The sequence below is a fragment of the Gobio gobio genome (assembly GCF_949357685.1).
Source record: "Gobio gobio genome assembly, chromosome: 22".
Lineage (NCBI taxonomy): Eukaryota > Metazoa > Chordata > Actinopteri > Cypriniformes > Gobionidae > Gobio > Gobio gobio.
In genome coordinates, this window is record NC_137118.1 from 2,863,372 (window position 1) to 2,880,731 (window position 17,360).

The following is a 17,360-nucleotide window of genomic DNA, read 5'->3' on the forward strand; positions in this document are numbered from 1 at the left end:
ATCTCTCGTTAAAACTCGCTCGCTCTTACACACCAGCCTCTTTCCTCATTGGATTTTTAAAAAGTCACATGCCCCTAAAATTTTATTTTAGTTGTCGTGTTTCCGCATTAAAGCTGCACTATGTAAGTTTTCCGTTCGCTAGAGGTCGCCTCTTCAAAACAAAGGCGTAGTTTGATGACGCCACATTTGAGCGCAGAGTAAATGAGAGTAAAGCGTTTCTGCAGAATAAAACAGCAAACCGAAGGGAACGCGGATATGATGTCATCGACAGGCCACGCCCTCACACGTCCCGGTTCCTCGAGTAAAATAGCATCTCACGATTTACAAATAGTTGGAAACATTTGGGATATTGTAAGTACTCAACTGAACAAAATATATAACACTAACCGAGTGTTTTTTGGATATTTTACTAAAAAAAAATTACATAGTGCACCTTTAAAGATGGACACAGGTACAGTAGATGTTTGATATACTGTCCAGATTGGCACACACACCTTTATCTTATTTATAATGCTCGAAAAAGTCCTTGAATCTGGTGTACTAACACCAACGTTGGCGTTATTTAGTCTCTTATTGAGCAGTAGGCTAGCTGGAGCCATTCACCTCCAGTCTTTGTGCTAAGCTAGGCTAGCTGGAGCCGTTCACCTCCAGTCTTTGTGCTAAGCTAGGCTAGCTGGAGCCATTTACCTCCAGTCTTTGTGCTAAGCTAGGCTAGCTGGAGCCCTTTACCTCCAGTCTTTGTGCTAAGCTAGGCTAGCTGGAGCCCTTTACCTCCAGTCTTTGTGCTAAGCTAGGCTAGCTGGAGCCGTTTACCTCCAGTCTTTGTGCTAAGCTAGGCTAGCTGGAGCCATTCACCTCCAGTCTTTGTGCTAAGCTATGCTTGCTGGAGCCATTTACCTCCAGTCTTTGTGCTAAGCTAGGCTAGCTGGAGCCATTTACCTCCAGTCTTTGTGCTAAGCTAGGCTAGCTGGAGCCATTCACCTCCAGTCTTTGTGCTAAGCTAGGCTAGCTGGAGCCATTTACCTCCAGTCTTTGTGCTAAGCTAGGCTAGCGGACCGTCAGAGTTGTGGCACGGAGATGAGAATGGGATGGACTTTTCTAACTGGGGGAAATGGGGAATAAGTCCCAAACCGTGTTCCTGCAAGTCATCACGATTCATCGATCTATGGAAACGGATCATGACGTTCATATCTCTCTCTCTCTCTCTGTTGTTGCTCTTTATGCTGTAATATGAAGCCTTGTAATGAAATATGACAGGCAGCTCCCAACACAAGCTGGTATCCTATAGATTCTCCTTAGGTCTCTCAAAGCTCAGGTAGAACCTCGGTTTAGCACAGTCCTCTTGTCCATTAGTTTGTTGGTGACACTTTCCCTCTTACACCTGCTAACGACAGTTGTACGGTTTATTTTTCTATGTGTCATGGTTTTGAACCACAAGATGGAGCTGAATCCTCCATTTTACCTGAATAAAGACTCTTCCACTTTGTTCTCTTGATATGTATTTAGTTCGGTTGGTTTTTCCTTTGTGTATCATCATGTAGTCTTGTATTCTGTTCCCAGCGCTGTTCTAATCCCAAATGAAAAAAGCAATATCACTGTTTGAAATTCATTATTATTATTATTATTATTATTCCTCATAACCACCATAGGTGTATTAACTGAAGTAAATATCTTTTGTACAAACACATTATCACTGTACTCTGCTTTTATTTGAGTATTTCTGATGTCAGACATTTCAAAGCATAATTTATGTTTTATGACGACTTATGCACATGTGTATCTTATTCACCCGAATGAAACTACAACACAAAAATAAACATTTACTGATAGAAACACCACTTTCACACAATCAATGACGGAAGACCGAGTTGGAGAAATCTCTTGAATAATTTATTTCATGTGTTTAAATGAGCACACAGAAGTGGATTTGTTGTCATTTCAGTCCCATCATTCCTTTACACTTTCATTGGCGATTCACAGACGTTTATTTTTTAACACTTTTCAGTTATTCTAAAGATTACATTAGTGGCTCAGGTGAAGTGAAGCCAGACACACAATATTAATAAACCCAGGTTGGTTTTTACCTGTGCAAAATAATGCCATGAGTGTTTACTAGCTTATAAACGCTTCATGTTTATTTAATCCTGAATACAGTTGAACAGACACAATATCACCCGTTATTACAGAAAACATGATCACATGTCCTATCCACCAAAATACCATGGCTATTTTAAATAAATATATTATCATATATATATCATTTTATTTATATATATATATATATATAAACACACACACGTATAAATGACATTGATATATGTATCATTTAATATATATATTTATATATATATACGTATAAATGACATTGATATATATATATATATATATATATATATATATTCAAATTTAGAGCTGGGGAAAAATGTATCGCATCCAAAATAATATACATAATATATACGTGTGTACTGTGTATAATTATGTAAATATAAATACACACACATGTATATTTAAGAAGAATGTTATATTTTTATAAAAAATATATATATTTATAAGATAAAATATATACAGTATATACATGCAAATATTTCTTAAATATATACATGCATGTGTGTATTTATATATAATAACAGTACACACACACACGCATATTATGTAAACACAAAAACTTTAATTTTGATGTGATTAATTATGATAAAATTTTCCCCAGCACTATTAAAATTGTTTATATATTACACCTGTCAAATGATTAATTCACATAATTATGTATATATAAATATGCACAAATGCATGTATATATTCAAGAATTTTTTTTACATTTATATCATTTAAATATACATGCATGTGTATTATTTATATACACATAATAATTATACACAGTAACACACACATAAATTATGTAAACACAAACTTTTATTTTGGATGCGATTAATCATGATACATTTTTCCCCTGCACTATTAAAATTATATGTTTATATTACACCTGTCAAACGAGTAATCACATCCAAAATAAAAGTTTGTGTTCACATATGTGTGTGTGTACTGTTTATATATATATATATATGTGTGTGTACTGTTTATATATATATATATATGTGTGTGTACTGTTTATATATATATATATATATATATATATATATATATGTGTGTGTACTGTTTATATATATATATATATATATATATATATATATATATATATATATGTGTGTGTACTGTTTATATATATATATATATATATATATACACACATACATGCATGTATATATTCAAGAAAAAATATTTATATATCATTTAAATATGCAGTATATACATGCAAATATTTCTTAAATATAAACATGCATGTGTGTTTAATATATACATAATAATGCATATATACTGTTTGAATGTACAGTAGCAATGGTATTTTAGCAGAAACTATGGGTACCATGGTATTTTTTGTGCAGAAACCATTTATATTTTAATGGATATCTAGCTAGTATTAACTTTGATGGGTTATTGCAACTGTCCATAAGAGGGGGGAAAGAAATATCAGTTCATGTTTGAGTGTATTGTCTGTTTAAAGTCAGTTGTTAGACTTGAGGCTCAGTAAGATGGCCACGGCCATAGCCAGCATCAAGCCCACCGTGATCTCCTTCAGCCGGCCCAGCTTCACCTCCTCGTAGTTCTCCTGCTTCTTCCGGAGGATCTCCTCCCTCCGCTGGCGGAGCTGCTTCTCTCTCTCCAGCTGCTCTCCGTAGTGCGACCGGATGAAGGCGTCGAAGTCGAAGATGTTCTGCCGCGCGGGTCCGGCGGAGGGCGAGTGCCGGGCTCGGGTGTGCTGCGGTCCGGCCGCTGCTGGACTCTCTCTGCCGGTGGGTTTGCTGGACCCCAGCAGGTCTGCTTGACTCAGGATCCCGCGGTCGTACTTCCTCCTCAGGGCTTTATTGCCCAGCACGTGGTACGCCTCGCTGATCTGGGAGAACATGAACGTGGCGAGCTCGCTCCCTGCGTTCTTGTCCGGGTGATAAACGAAGGACTGTTTATAGTACGCCGTCTTGATCTGCGCATGCGTGGCCGTTGGAGACACTCCTAAAATGTCATAATAAGCAGATTTTGACTTGTACAGTGGCCCGGCTCGGCTTCCGTTACTCTGTGTGCCACTGTACGCTCTGGTGAAAGACATAAACTGAGCATTTTTATGCGTTCCCCACCTCGGTGCTTTAGACTTCCATCCACGGTAGTCATTCCTAAATCTTCCAGAGCCGTGTGTGTGTCCACCGGAGCCCGTCCAGAGTTTGTTTACGTTCCCTTTCGCCGGGCTGGTGTCACTCAGTCCTTTCGCCGCGTCGCTTCGAAGCTCACAGAGCTGTAGCGAATTCGTTAACGCTGCAACATAAGCCTCCAGTGAGACGGGTTTGCAGTCTCTTCCCAAAAGCGGGAGATTTTGCGGTTTTAAAAGCTTGTAAGCGTCTCTACCGAGCCGCTGGCTGACCTCCGCCATAGCGCAGAGATCACCTACACCTACACCGACCGTCAACTGTTTCCGCTAGCAGCAAACTGACCAATTAGATTTGCCCTTCTTTGCAGGTTAAGCGAAATCTGGCCAATGACGTGCGAGAAGAATGTTTCCTTGTAAGCGATTGGTGGAGCTTTCAGGTTATCGTTATGGGTCATTCTTTTTTCACAGACTGTGATGACGCGTTTTAACGGTTATCAATGTCGTTAATCCTGCAATTTTTTTTGTAATTTCATTTCTTTTTTTAAATATATACATTTATATCACTAATACTTTGTATTTTATTACTTTTGCATCAAATTACAAAAACAAGTTATGATGGTAATAATTAACATATTTCTCTCTTTTCACTGCCGTTATCAATCTCACTCTATTTTTCCCTCTTTTTGAAAGTTGTGAAATCACTATTGTGGAGTTATTATTTTGCTATTTGAGTAAATCGGCACACAAAAAATATATAATGTATTCTCTCATTCACAGAGCAGTATAATATTAACATTAATATTAATATTATCTATAATATTTAACCCAACTATGACGACTTTCGCTCTGAGAAACCCGGAAATGTGAAAAGGGTCTAATAGACATTTTTTTGCAATTTTAACGCTTTTTTAGTCAGAATTTACATTTACAGATTATAAACATATTTACAGTATGTGAGTAGTATGAATAAATATAAATATCTCCTGAGTTGGTAAGATTTGTAAGATTTTTGAATTAAAATATCCAAAAACTACTAGAACAGTGTCATATATTTTTTCGACTTGTGTACATTATCCCAAACTATAGTAACCATGGCAACACTTGCGCCGCTTTAATATCTGATGTGTTTTATTAGCCACTGTTTGGATCATTAATGGACAGAACTCATCATAATTCTCCAGCTCAACACAGTTAGTCTGATTGTGTAAATCTGCTGTTGTTGATTTACCCAGAATGCATGTTTTATCAGGAGGATGAGATACATTACTGATTACATGTTGTTCTCACAATGGCAGTCAAATATTCATAATATCCATAAAATATCCTTACTACTCGTATTTATCTTTTAAACGTTCCTTTCTATACACACGACTGCTTTTCTACATACAGAAGCTCCAGGTTTGTGGAATTGCACACCAGCAGCTGGTGTAGGGCGGCCATTTCCAAAACACCAAAATGGAGGACACTTTGCGGCATTTAGTGAGGCGAGAATAATCGCACAGGAGTCGCCACTACAATACTATGTTGTACATCATATGGATGGTCTCATGATCCAGTGATTCTGCAATAGCTGCTCTAATCATCGCCAGACAAATTTGATCTACGATATCTCTTGATGTAGACTTATGTGTAAGAGAAGAGGCAAACAAGTGTTTGTTCACAGCAGAGCCGGCCCAAGGCATAAGCAAACTAAGCGGCTGCTTAGGGCCCATTTCGCCTCCAGGGGGCCCCCAAGAGCACATGAAATTACTTGCTGCATGTTGCTTTATTGAAATCGCGAAATGGCCTTAAAGGGTTAGTTCACCCAAAAATGAAAATTCTGTCATTAATTCCTCACCCTCATGTGGTTGGACACCCGTCAGACCTCCGTTCATCTTCAGACACAAATGAAGATATTTTAGTGTAAATCTGATGGCTCTGAAAGGCCTCCATTGGCTCAATGCACTTTACACTCTCAAGACCCTTAAAAGACACTAAAGACGTCATTACAAAGTCCATCTCACTACAGTGGCTCTACAATAACTTTATGAATCGCCGACAATAGTTTTTGTGTGCAAAAAAACCCTAAATAACGACTTATATAGTGATGACGATTTCAAAACACGGCCTCAAGAAGCTTCGAAGCGTTATGAATCAGTGAGTCGATTCAGCGGTTCAGAGCATTATGAATCAGTGAGTCGATTCAGCTGTTCAGAGCATTATGAATCAGTGAGTCGATTCAGCGGTTCAGAGCATTATGAATCAGTGAGTCGGTTCAGAGCATTATGAATCAGTGAGTCGATTCAGCGGTTCAGAGCATTATGAATCAGTGAGTCGAATCATGATTCAGATCGCGTGTCAAACCACCAAACTGCTGAAATTTGGCGATGCAAACTGCTGAATCGACTCACTGATTCATAACGTTCTGAGCCGCTGAATCGACTCACTGATTCATAACGCTTCGAAGCTTCATGATGCCGTGTTTTGAAATCGTCAACACTATATAAGTCATTATTTAGGGTTTTTTTGCGCACAAAAACTATTGTCGCCGATTCATAAAGTTATTGTAGAACCGCTGTAGTGAGATGGACTTTGTAACGGCGTCTTTAGTGCCTTTTAAGGGTCTTGAGAGTGTAAAGTGCATTGAGCCAATGGAGGCCTTTCAGAGCATCAGATTTACACTAAAATATCTTCATTTGTGTCTGAAGATGAACGGAGGTCTGACGGGTGTCCAACGACATGAGGGTGAGGAATTAATGACAGAATTTTCATTTTTGGGTGAACTAACCCTTTAAACAATTAAAAAACTGCACTTTTTTTTGAAAAAGTTTTCTAATATATGCATGGATTGATTCTGACAGCGCTGCACGAGCTCGCAGCCCCATTGGCTGGACACTATTGATACTAGCTTGTTAGCCAGGGTTCTATGTCCAAAGTGAGAGAAAAATCGGTGCTGAATCGGTGCTACTCGTCAGTTGCCCGGTAACCTTTTTATGAATGGATGGATTTGAGAATGTGATATGGTTTAGTGCAAATATCTTATCTGACGTGCTGCATGTTTTGGACATTGTACAGCATAGCTTTCAGTCTCTGTTCGCAGTAAATGCTTCTCTGCAATATGTTTGAGTCGCTCAAAATGATAATTTGGGAACGCAACATGCAACAAACATCTTCCCAAACTCGTAATGAGAATCATTTATAAATGAATAAAAGGTCTTCCTGCGTGTTTCTGCCAAAATAAAAGCTGTTTAACCTTTTTTTTTAAGAAATCCATCAACATTTCTTGTTTTTAAAAGAAGTCTCTTCAGCTCACCTAGGCTGCATTTATTTGACCAAAAATACAGTAAAAACGGACAGTAATATTGTGAAATATTATTGCAATTTAAAATAGCGTTTTTTATGTGAATATATAGTAAAGTGTAATTTATTCCTGTGATCAAAGCTGAATTTATCATCATTACTCCAGTCTTCAGTGTCACATGATCCTTCACTAATCACTCTCATATGAGGATTTTATGATCAAGAAACATCTATGATTATTATCAGTTGTGAAAAAAAGTTGTGTAAAAATGTTTGTTTTTTGGATTCTTTGAAAGCTTTCTATTTTAGATAAATGCTGTTATTTTGAACTTTCTATTCATCAAATAATTCTGGGGCAAAAATTGTGAGCATATTCAGCATAAGAGGCTTCTATTAAAAATATATATATTTTTAAAGTGTACATATCCCAGTCTGAACTGTAGTATTATAAGACTTTGAATATAAAAGTGCAAGTTAAAGGGTTAGTTCCCCCAAAAATGAAAATTCTGATTACTTACCCTCATGTCGTTGGACACCCGTCAGACCTCCGTTCATCTTCAGACACAAATGAAGATATTTTAGTGTAAATCTGATGCTCTGAAAGGCCTCCATTGGCTCAATGCATTTTTCACTCTCAAGACCCTTAAAAGACACTAAAGACGTCGTTACAAAGTCCATCTCACTACAGTGGTTCTACAATAACTTTATGAATCGGCGAGAATAGTTTTTGTGCGCAAAAAAACCCTAAATAACGACTTATATAGTGATGACGATTTCAAAACACGGCCTCATGAAGCTTCGAAGCGTTATGAATCATTGAGTCGATTCAGCGGTTTGGATCAGCAAATTTCAGGAGTTTAGCGGTTTGACACGTGATCCGAATCATGAATTGACTCACTGATTCATAATGCTCTGAACCGCTGAATCGACTCACTGATTCATAACGCTCTGAGCTGCTGAATCGACTCACTGATTCATAACGCTCTGAACCGCTGAATCGACTCACTGATTCATAACGCTTCGAAGCTTCATGATACCTTGTTTTGAAATCGTCATCACTATGTAAGTCGTTATTTAGGGGTTTTTTTGCGCACAAAAACTATTCTCATCTTCATAAAGTTATTGTAGAACCACTGTAGTGAGATGGACTTTGTAACGACGTCTTTAGTGTCTTTTAAGGGTCTTGAGAGTGTAAAGTGCATTGAGCCAATGGAGGACTTTCTGCAGAGGTGGACAAAGTACACAACTCTATTACTTGAGTAAAAGTACTACTGGTCAAATATTACTCCATTACAAGTAAAAGTTCTAAAAACAGATTTTTACTTAAGTAAAAGTACAGAAGTATTTGTATTTAAAAGTACTTAAGTATCAAAAGTAAATTTCATTTTTTGTGTCAATGCATTATTTTATTATTGTTGTATTAATGCACATTATGCCACCATGGTGGTTTAAGCCAGTCAGTGAAGCTCAATCCGACATGTTAGCATACGACTACCTTAAACTCATTTCAATACTTGTATAAAAGTTACACAAAGCTGCTGTCACTTTAAGGCCAAATGCACGGATCCAATACACTGATACACATCCGATGTTCTCCCAACTGTTTACTTTTCCCTTTCTCCCAAACGTTTACATTTTTGATCAATTGTATGCCAACTAAACTCATCTTTAATCTTTTCAGAAAACTGAAACATACTTTTTAAGTATGGCCATGGGTGCACACACTTCACAGAGGAACCACTTTCTTCCATTTTGCTAATAACTGATCAGTGTTCAAAAAATGTTGGGAAACTTCACATGACCGTATACAAGCGTGATTACTGATAGGCTGTCTGAAAAAACAACAACAACAAAAAACTTTTAAAGAAGAAAAAAATCCTCCACTGACTTTCAAATCTGCTACAGAAATTACTTTCGACTTTGAGGACCTTGATAGAAATGTAGTGGAGTAAAAAGTACAATATTTGTCTTTCAAATGTAGTGAAGTTAAAGTCAAAGTTTCCCTAAAAAATAATACTTCAGTAAAGTACAGATACAAGTAAAGTGTACTTAAGTACAGTACTCGAGTAAATGTACTTAGCTACTGTCCACCTCTTTCAGAGCATCAGATTTACACTAAAATATCTTCATTTGTGTTCTGAAGATGAACGGAGGTCTGACGGGTGTCCAACGACATGAGGGTGAGGAATTAATGACAGAATTTTCATTTTTGGGTGAACCAGAGCCCGTCTACGGAGAGCCTGCCCACTCCCTATTAAGCCCTGTTGTACAGAATTTTGGTTGTAGTACCACCAGAGTTCCACTGGGGGCGATCGCCATGAGTGCAAAATGAATGGAAGTCAATGGGGCTTGACGGCTAAATTTGTCTCTTTCACCCGATTGCCGTTGAGAAATCTCAGAAATGATTGTAGATTTTGCAAGTTCAACATGGGTTTTAGGTCGAAAGTTGAATGAACGAGTACTTATGTCCTTTTGATTTCTTACAGGTTGAGTTGTTGTTGTCCATAACACGCTAGCATTCTGCTAATGAACGCTGATTGGTCAGTGAAGGACTGATTACGACCAGAGATCCCGCTTGATGGCATCGTGTCATCTGAAGCGGGACCAGAAACAAACAAAACAAAAACTCTTCTAGCACGTGTATTTACCTGTGTCAGCTGTGTTGTCGATGCCTCGAGAGAAAAGAAAGTGCAGAGCGCGAAAGCACCAGAGCGACTGAAGGATTGCCGTTAAGCAGTATCTCTGGTCGTACATGTGTATGACGTCATTGACACTTTAAAAGACTTTTTAAAGCAAATAAGTGACTCTAAAAAATCTAACACCCAGCAATGTGTAATTTATTTGCATTTCCTTTCGAATACAACATTCAAATTACTAGATAAAAAATTATATCCTGAGAAAAGTGGATTTTTATTGGTATAGCGCCATAGACCTCCATTCATTCTGCACTCGTCCTGTGAGCGCCCTCATATGGAATCAGAGAGGAACTGCAACCAGTTCAGAAGCCGGAAGTTCAGTGAGAGTGAAACTTCTCGCCATATTAGACATTCTCTGGGTGAACTAACCCTTTAACATCTGACCACTCTTGTGGGTTTGCTACTGTTACAATTAAAAACCGTATGAGGGTAAAAACATGAGTCAGGCAGACATGATGTAAGCAACACAGCTACATCTAATAACATTGATAATGTGCGAATGATCAAGAACTGACAATAGTCAGTCGTATTGGTGGCACCAAGGGGCCCCCAAATAAAATTCTGCTTAGGGCCCCATAAAGGCTCGGGCCAGCCCTGGTTCACAGTATTTGTATTTATTCAAGACATTGTGATGCGTTTCAAAAACTGACCACTGAGATGAAGCAGTGCAAAGTGTCTGAAAACATAACATTTCTAGACTTCTGTGGCCTGTTGCACAAAGCTGTCCCAAGAAAGTTCGAGATTACTTTGAGCAAACTGGTTTCTCGGGCTCAAGAAGGTGGACTGGTTTTTAACAGTGTTCATCACCATAGTAACTTACACTACACGGCTAACCTGCTCTGGAGCAGGTTTTATTCTGGGTTAGAGATCGCAAACCCAAACTGGACCAATCAGCTGCAAGTAAAGACGAACCCCCAATTAAGCCACACCCCCTGTATCTCTCGTTCCAAATGAAAACAGTTTATAGTGAAAAAACTTTAGAGACAAAATTGCTCATCTTTTGGTGGTATTTATTTATTATATTTATATTCTATTAATTATAATTACTTTTAATTAATATAATATATTCATATAATAATTAAGTAGCCTAATATAAATATAATGCATGCATTCATAATTCTTTTAAACAACGTGTATTCATTTGAGCTCTTTGTGAAGCTATAGGCATATTTCTGTGATTCACATCATGCTATAGTCAGATATTCTTTCAGCCGCAGCATTAATGTTTATTCCTGCTTTGTAAACGCATTTAATCTTATGATCATTTTCAAAACGATCGCTCAATCTTCAGAAGAGAAGTGAATTGCGCCGTCTCTCTTGCGGGAAGTGAATCAAACGGACACTGTGATTGGCTGTTTGCCGCACGTGTCACTTTCAGGTGCATGCGCTTCAGAGTTAATCGCAAACTCTGGATTAAACCCGAGTTGACAGAGAACGTTTATACCAAGCTTTGAGAAACTGTTGACCTTGATCTAAGCCAGGTTGGATTTATCTGGATTTGTCAACTGTAAACCTCCTCTGAAACTCAGAGTTTGTTCAGCTAGCTTCATGCAACCTGGGGCCTGTACCATGAAGCCGGTTTAGCTGCTAGCCAGATATGTTTAAGCTTAGTTTGTGCCAATCCTGGGTTTTAGGTAGTGGTTTGGCTTTTAGCAGTGTTTATCTCCACAGTATCTTACACTCCACAGCTGACCTGCTCCAGGGCAGGTTATGTTCTGGATTAGAGATCTCAAACTGAAACTGGACCAATCAGCTGTGAGCAAAGTGACACATCTCTGATGCAATAAAGCCACTGTTTCTACTCCACATTAAAGGTCACTACAGAGCAAATGGGTTTTAAAGACTAAAGCGTCTGGCTTTTAACAATGCTTATTTATAATAATAATAAGTTTGAATGACTTAGATATCATTTATGTAATTATTATACCTTTAATCAATTACACATGTATCATTTTAGTTAATCAATCATTAATATGCACTAGTTAAAATTAATATAAATAGCCTATATAAAAGGTCATACAAATAAGCTTTAAAATCAATAAAGCTATAAAAATTACTACATGTGAGTTTAAATGTTCAATTCTCTCTATATATCAACTAAACTGACTTCATAACTTTTACTTGCACTGACTAAGTAAGATTTTTCTTAAAGTTGTCCACTATCATAGACAGCTCTTTTCTTCTTCCTGTGTAAATTTGTTTAAATTCTTGATATTTTTCAATCATGTTATATTCTGCAGAAGAGAGAAATTAATCACAGTTGATCCACAGCGTGTGATTGGCTGTTCACTGCTGATGTCACTGCTAAACTCCGGATCAAAGCCTGAGTTGACAGAGAAACTGATGATCGGCATCATGGGACAAACAAAGCCTGAATAGATTGGTTTGGTTTTGTCAACTCAAAACTAATCCTGTAACCCTGAGTTTGTTAAACTACCATCATGGTACAGGCCCCTGGCACAGTGCCAGAAAACATAACATTTCACAGCGACACATTGCAAAATCCATGAAAAGTGTCTCTAATGTTTTTTGATATAAATTTGTGCTCTTTTGTCCATTCCGGATTAAATGAGGAGACGTTTCGGCTCGTTGACGTTAACGTTATATGACGTAGCCAGCTGGGGCCTGTACCATGATGGTAGTTTAACAAACTCAGGGTTACAGGATTAGTTTCGACTTGACAGAACCAAACCAATCTATTCAGGCTTTGATCCTGAGTTTAGGAGTTTAGCTGTGACATCAGCAGTGAACAGCCAATCACACGCTGTGGATCAGTAAAACCGAGATTCACTTCTCTCGAGAGAAGCAGCGAGATTCATTTCTCTCTTCTGCAGAATATTACATGATTGAAAAATATTAAGAATTTAAACAAATTTACACAGGAAGAAGAAAAGAGCTGTCTATAAAAGTGGACAACTTTAAGAAAAATCTTACTTAGTCAGTGCAAGTAAAAGTTATGAAGTTAGTTTAGTTGATATATTGAGAGATTTGAAGCTCACATGCAGTCATTTTTATAGCTTTATTTATTGATTTTAAAGCTTATTTGTAGGACCTTATATATATATATATACCTTTTAAGGGTATAATAATTACATAAATGATATCTAAATCATTAAAATTATTATTATTATTATAAATAAGCATTGTTAAAAGCCAGACGCTTTAGTCTTTAAAACCCATTTGCTCTGTAGTGACCTTTAATGTGGAGTAGAAACAGTGGCTTTATTGCATCAGAGATGTGTCACTTTGCTCACAGCTGATTGGTCCAGTTTCAGTTTGAGATCTCTTATCCAGAACATAACCTGCCCTGGAGCAGGTCAGCCGTGGAGTGTAAGTTACTGTGGAGATTAACACTGCTAAAAGCCAAACCACTACCTAAAACCCAGGATTAGCACAAACTAAGCTTAAACATATCTGGCTAGCAGCTAAACCGGCTTCATGGTACAGGCCCCAGGTCGTGGAGGCTTGTTTACATTTTTAACCAATGTTCGGAATCGGTTATTATAGGCCGATTCAGCGCAACTCCAAAAAGGAGGACAAATGAGTGTCCGGCTTGAGGCTTCGCCGGAGAGGCTTAAAATCGGGACCATGACTGGTCATGTGACTATCACTGAAAACCGAGACACACACAAACTGATCACTGGATTAACAATCAAGAGTTTCCTCAACATTGTACATCTAATCAACTCCTGATTCACACATTACACTCTGGGCTGTTTCATGCCAAAGTTGGGTCAAATATGGACAAATCCAGCCGTTGGGTTACATTTTTTAATTGAATATTTAACCCAACAGTTGGGTTTGTCCATATTTGACCCAACTTTGGGTTGAAACAACCCCAGCATTTTTTTTAAAAAGTGTAATTATGGTTTGTTCAAATTGTTTACTTTAAATGTTGTTAATAATTTCTTATTTCTTCTTTTCCTTGTACCTTTGGAAATATTTTTCTGCGGAACTGATCATACGTGTAAGGATGCGTGAATGTTATGATCCCCTGTAAAGGATATTGTTTCTGTGTGCAAGTAATTGTTGTAAAAAGAGATTTGAAGAACATTCAAAATAAAATAAAAAAATAAGTAAAAAAAAAAAAAAGTGTAATTATTATATGAATTATGAGTGATTTGAAAAAGTGTAATTATTATCTGAATTATGAATGATTTAAAAAGTTTAAATATTACATGAATTATGAGTGATTTAGCATTAATGTCTTTGGAAGGCGTGTGTCTTTCCAACACAATTCACTGCAGGGATTCCTGAAATCTCTTTGACCCAATATATTTACTTGAAGTAATAAAAATTAATTCAATAAAAATAATAAAATTAAGTTCACGGTTCTCCAATTATCGGTCACATGACATGCAGGCAAACAAATAAAATATATATTTTTAATCTTTTAGTAGTGTTTTATTTTTGTATTGTACAATTATTTTTTTACATTTAATATTTTTAATTACTTAGGAACCCCGGTCTGGGAAACCCTGACATAATGTAATATTTAACGCACTTCATATTGTTGATAAAGAATGGAATATATTTTGTTTCTCTTTGTATTTTTATATTAAAAATATTATGCTACTCAAATCAATTTGATGTTAGGTCAAAAGTAGTCAGATGACATTACTGACTACAATATTTGTTGTGTAATTTTAACACACACACACACACACACACACACACACACACACACACACACACACACACACACACACACACACACACACACACACACACACACACACACACACACACACACACACACACACACACACACACACACACACACACACACACACACACACACACACACACACACACACACACACACACACACACACACACGCCCTACATAAAAGTGAAGCCTGCTGAACTACGTGTACGCAAGTTACGCTCGTTTGTAAATCTCTATTTGTGTTTACGCCGGTAGCGGAGTACACAGCTGAAAACATTCCAGCCGAGCGCGCTGCCGCTTACGCAATATGCGTACGTGCTTTACTGGATACTACCGAGCACCGGAGCAGCCTCACATCCACCTGATCGGCCCGTAGACCACACCTCTCGCGCTGCCGTGCTCCGGTACACAGACCTGGACATCGTAATAATCGCTGGCCTTAATCTGAACTACTATCAGGCCTGCTGTGGTGTGTGTATGCAGCAGAATGGAGCAGGAGAAGCGAACGGAGAACCGCCTCCGCTTTCCTCCAGCGCCGCAGCTCCGCTCCAAATGGCAGCATCGCGGGTGAGGAGGTTCGCGCAGGAGGGGCGGACGGTCCCTCCTCAGCCGAGGGTGATGGTGGTGTTCTCGGCTGCGAGTGACACCGAGAAACCGGGAGATGCGATGGACTCCGCTGAAGACGAGCACCGCAAACCGGCTAGACCCGTCCCTAATCTTCATCTAGGGAAGTCCCTTCGCACCTTAGACGCACCTGAGGAGGTAAATCCCCGAGGTTTAACGAGAATGTGCTATTATTATCACCATCACGGAGTAGTTTGTTGTACTAGAAGTGTGATTTATATATTTAGCTGTGTTTTCCCCCTCAGAAATCCTCTGAGGAACCGTGTAGTTCTTCAGCGTTTGGCGATAATCATGAGCGTTTCCATAGTCAACAGATGTATTGAGCGTGTTTGCGTCCCGATTACTGCGCTCTGATTGGTCCTTTAGCCCAGCGGGGCGGGTGGACGTCGCCTTTGATTGGTTCAGTCGCACGTCAATCAAATCATATCAACTGGATTAAACTAATCGTGTTTTGAAGTAATCAAGATGTGTAATATGATTAGTCCAACACCTTTGTTTATTATTTAAAAATTTAACCGCGTTCTTTAATACTTCAAAAGTTACATATTGGTGTTTAATTTCATTACAGTGATATATATTATAATTAGATTAGATTCAACTTTATTGTCATTACACAAGTACAAGTACAAGGCAACGAAATGCAGTTTAGGTCTAACCAGAAGTGCAATAGCAGCAAGTGCAGGATATACAACGTTTGCATAAGTGCAGGACATGGATATGTACTGAGTATATATAAATATGTCTATAAATAGAGAGATGGTTATTACTATAAACAGAATTTACAGGTGAATATGTACAGTGAATAATATACAGATGGTTAATACTATAAACAGAATTTACAGGTGGATATGTACTATGAATATAATATAATATACAGATGGCTATTACTATAAACAGAATTTTACAGATAGAGGTATACAATGATATGTTAGGCTAAAATGAGGAATATGGCAGTGGATTAAGGTAGTGCAATAAATTATGGACAGAAGCTATCCGAAAAAAAGTGTAAAAGTGCAGTGGAAGTGATTGCATATTACAGTTAGAAGTACGGTGCAAAATACAAATGTAAACAGTAGGTACTGTAAATAACAGTCGGCAGTGCAAATGAGCATAATCCAGTTACGGTGTGGTAGTGCAAATGAATAAGTAAACAGTTGTTACTGTAATAAAGAGTCGGTAGTGCAAATAACAAAGTGAAGGTGGATGTGAGGTAGGAGAGTTATCAGTATATGAGGGAAGTGGATCAGCGGGGGTTTGAGTTCAGTAAGGAGACAGCTCTGGGGAAAAAACTGTTCTTTAGTCTGCTGGTCCTGGTCCGGTGGATCCTGAAACGCCTGCCGGAGGGCAGGAGAGAAAACAGTCTGTGGGCTGGGTGAGAGGAGTCCTTGAGGATGCTGCGAGCTCGATGCAGACAGCGTTTCCTCTGGATGTGTTCGATGGCAGGCAGTGGAGTCCCTGTGATGCGCTGGGCAGTTTTCACCACCCGCTGCAGTGCCTTGCGCTCCGCAACAGAGCAGCTCCCATACCACACTGCCACACAGTTGGTCAGGATGCTTTCTATTGCGCAGCGGTAGAAGTTCACCAGGATAGCCGAGGAGAGCTGATTCTTCCTCAGTGTCCTCAGGAAGAAGAGGCGCTGGTGAGCCTTCTTGACCAGGCTGGAGGTGTTGGTCGTCCACGACATGTCCGCCGAGATGTGGATCCCCAGGAACTTGAAACTGGAGACACGTTCAACAGCCATTCCATTGATGTGGATGGTGTCGTGTGTGCCTCTTGACTCCTTCCTGAAGTCCACGATGAGCTCCTTCGTTTTGGTGGTGTTGAGGAGCAGGTTATTATCAGCGCACCATGTGGCCAGGTGCTGGATCTCCTCCCTATAGGCAGTCTCATCGTTGTT

At 38.5% G+C, this 17,360-nt stretch overlaps 2 protein-coding genes across 2 annotated transcripts in view; one reads left to right on the top strand and one right to left on the bottom strand.

Moving 5' to 3' along the window:
- Positions 1-2,649: 2,649 nt before the first annotated feature.
- dnajc30a (DnaJ (Hsp40) homolog, subfamily C, member 30a) lies at positions 2,650-4,539 on the bottom strand. Its single transcript, XM_079803851.1, has 2 exons — positions 3,242-4,539; positions 2,650-3,053 (listed from the first exon to the last, which is right to left on the bottom strand). Exon 1 carries the CDS (start codon positions 4,475-4,477, stop codon positions 3,560-3,562), a length of 918 nt encoding a protein of 305 aa, XP_079659977.1. The 5' UTR covers positions 4,478-4,539; the 3' UTR covers positions 2,650-3,053; positions 3,242-3,559.
- Positions 4,540-15,145: 10,606 nt separating this feature from the next.
- kctd7 (potassium channel tetramerization domain containing 7) overlaps positions 15,146-17,360 on the top strand; it is a 13,893-nt gene continuing 11,678 nt past the window's right edge. The window contains exon 1 of the mRNA XM_079804723.1: positions 15,146-15,601. Within this exon, the coding sequence (XP_079660849.1) occupies positions 15,317-15,601 (285 nt within the window). The 5' untranslated portion in view covers positions 15,146-15,316. The remainder of the gene's footprint in view (positions 15,602-17,360) is intronic.

Coding starts and splice junctions, on each gene's coding strand:
- dnajc30a (XM_079803851.1), bottom strand. CDS start 4,477: ATGGCGGAGGTCAGCCAGCGGCTCGGTAGAGACGCTTACAAGCTTTTA.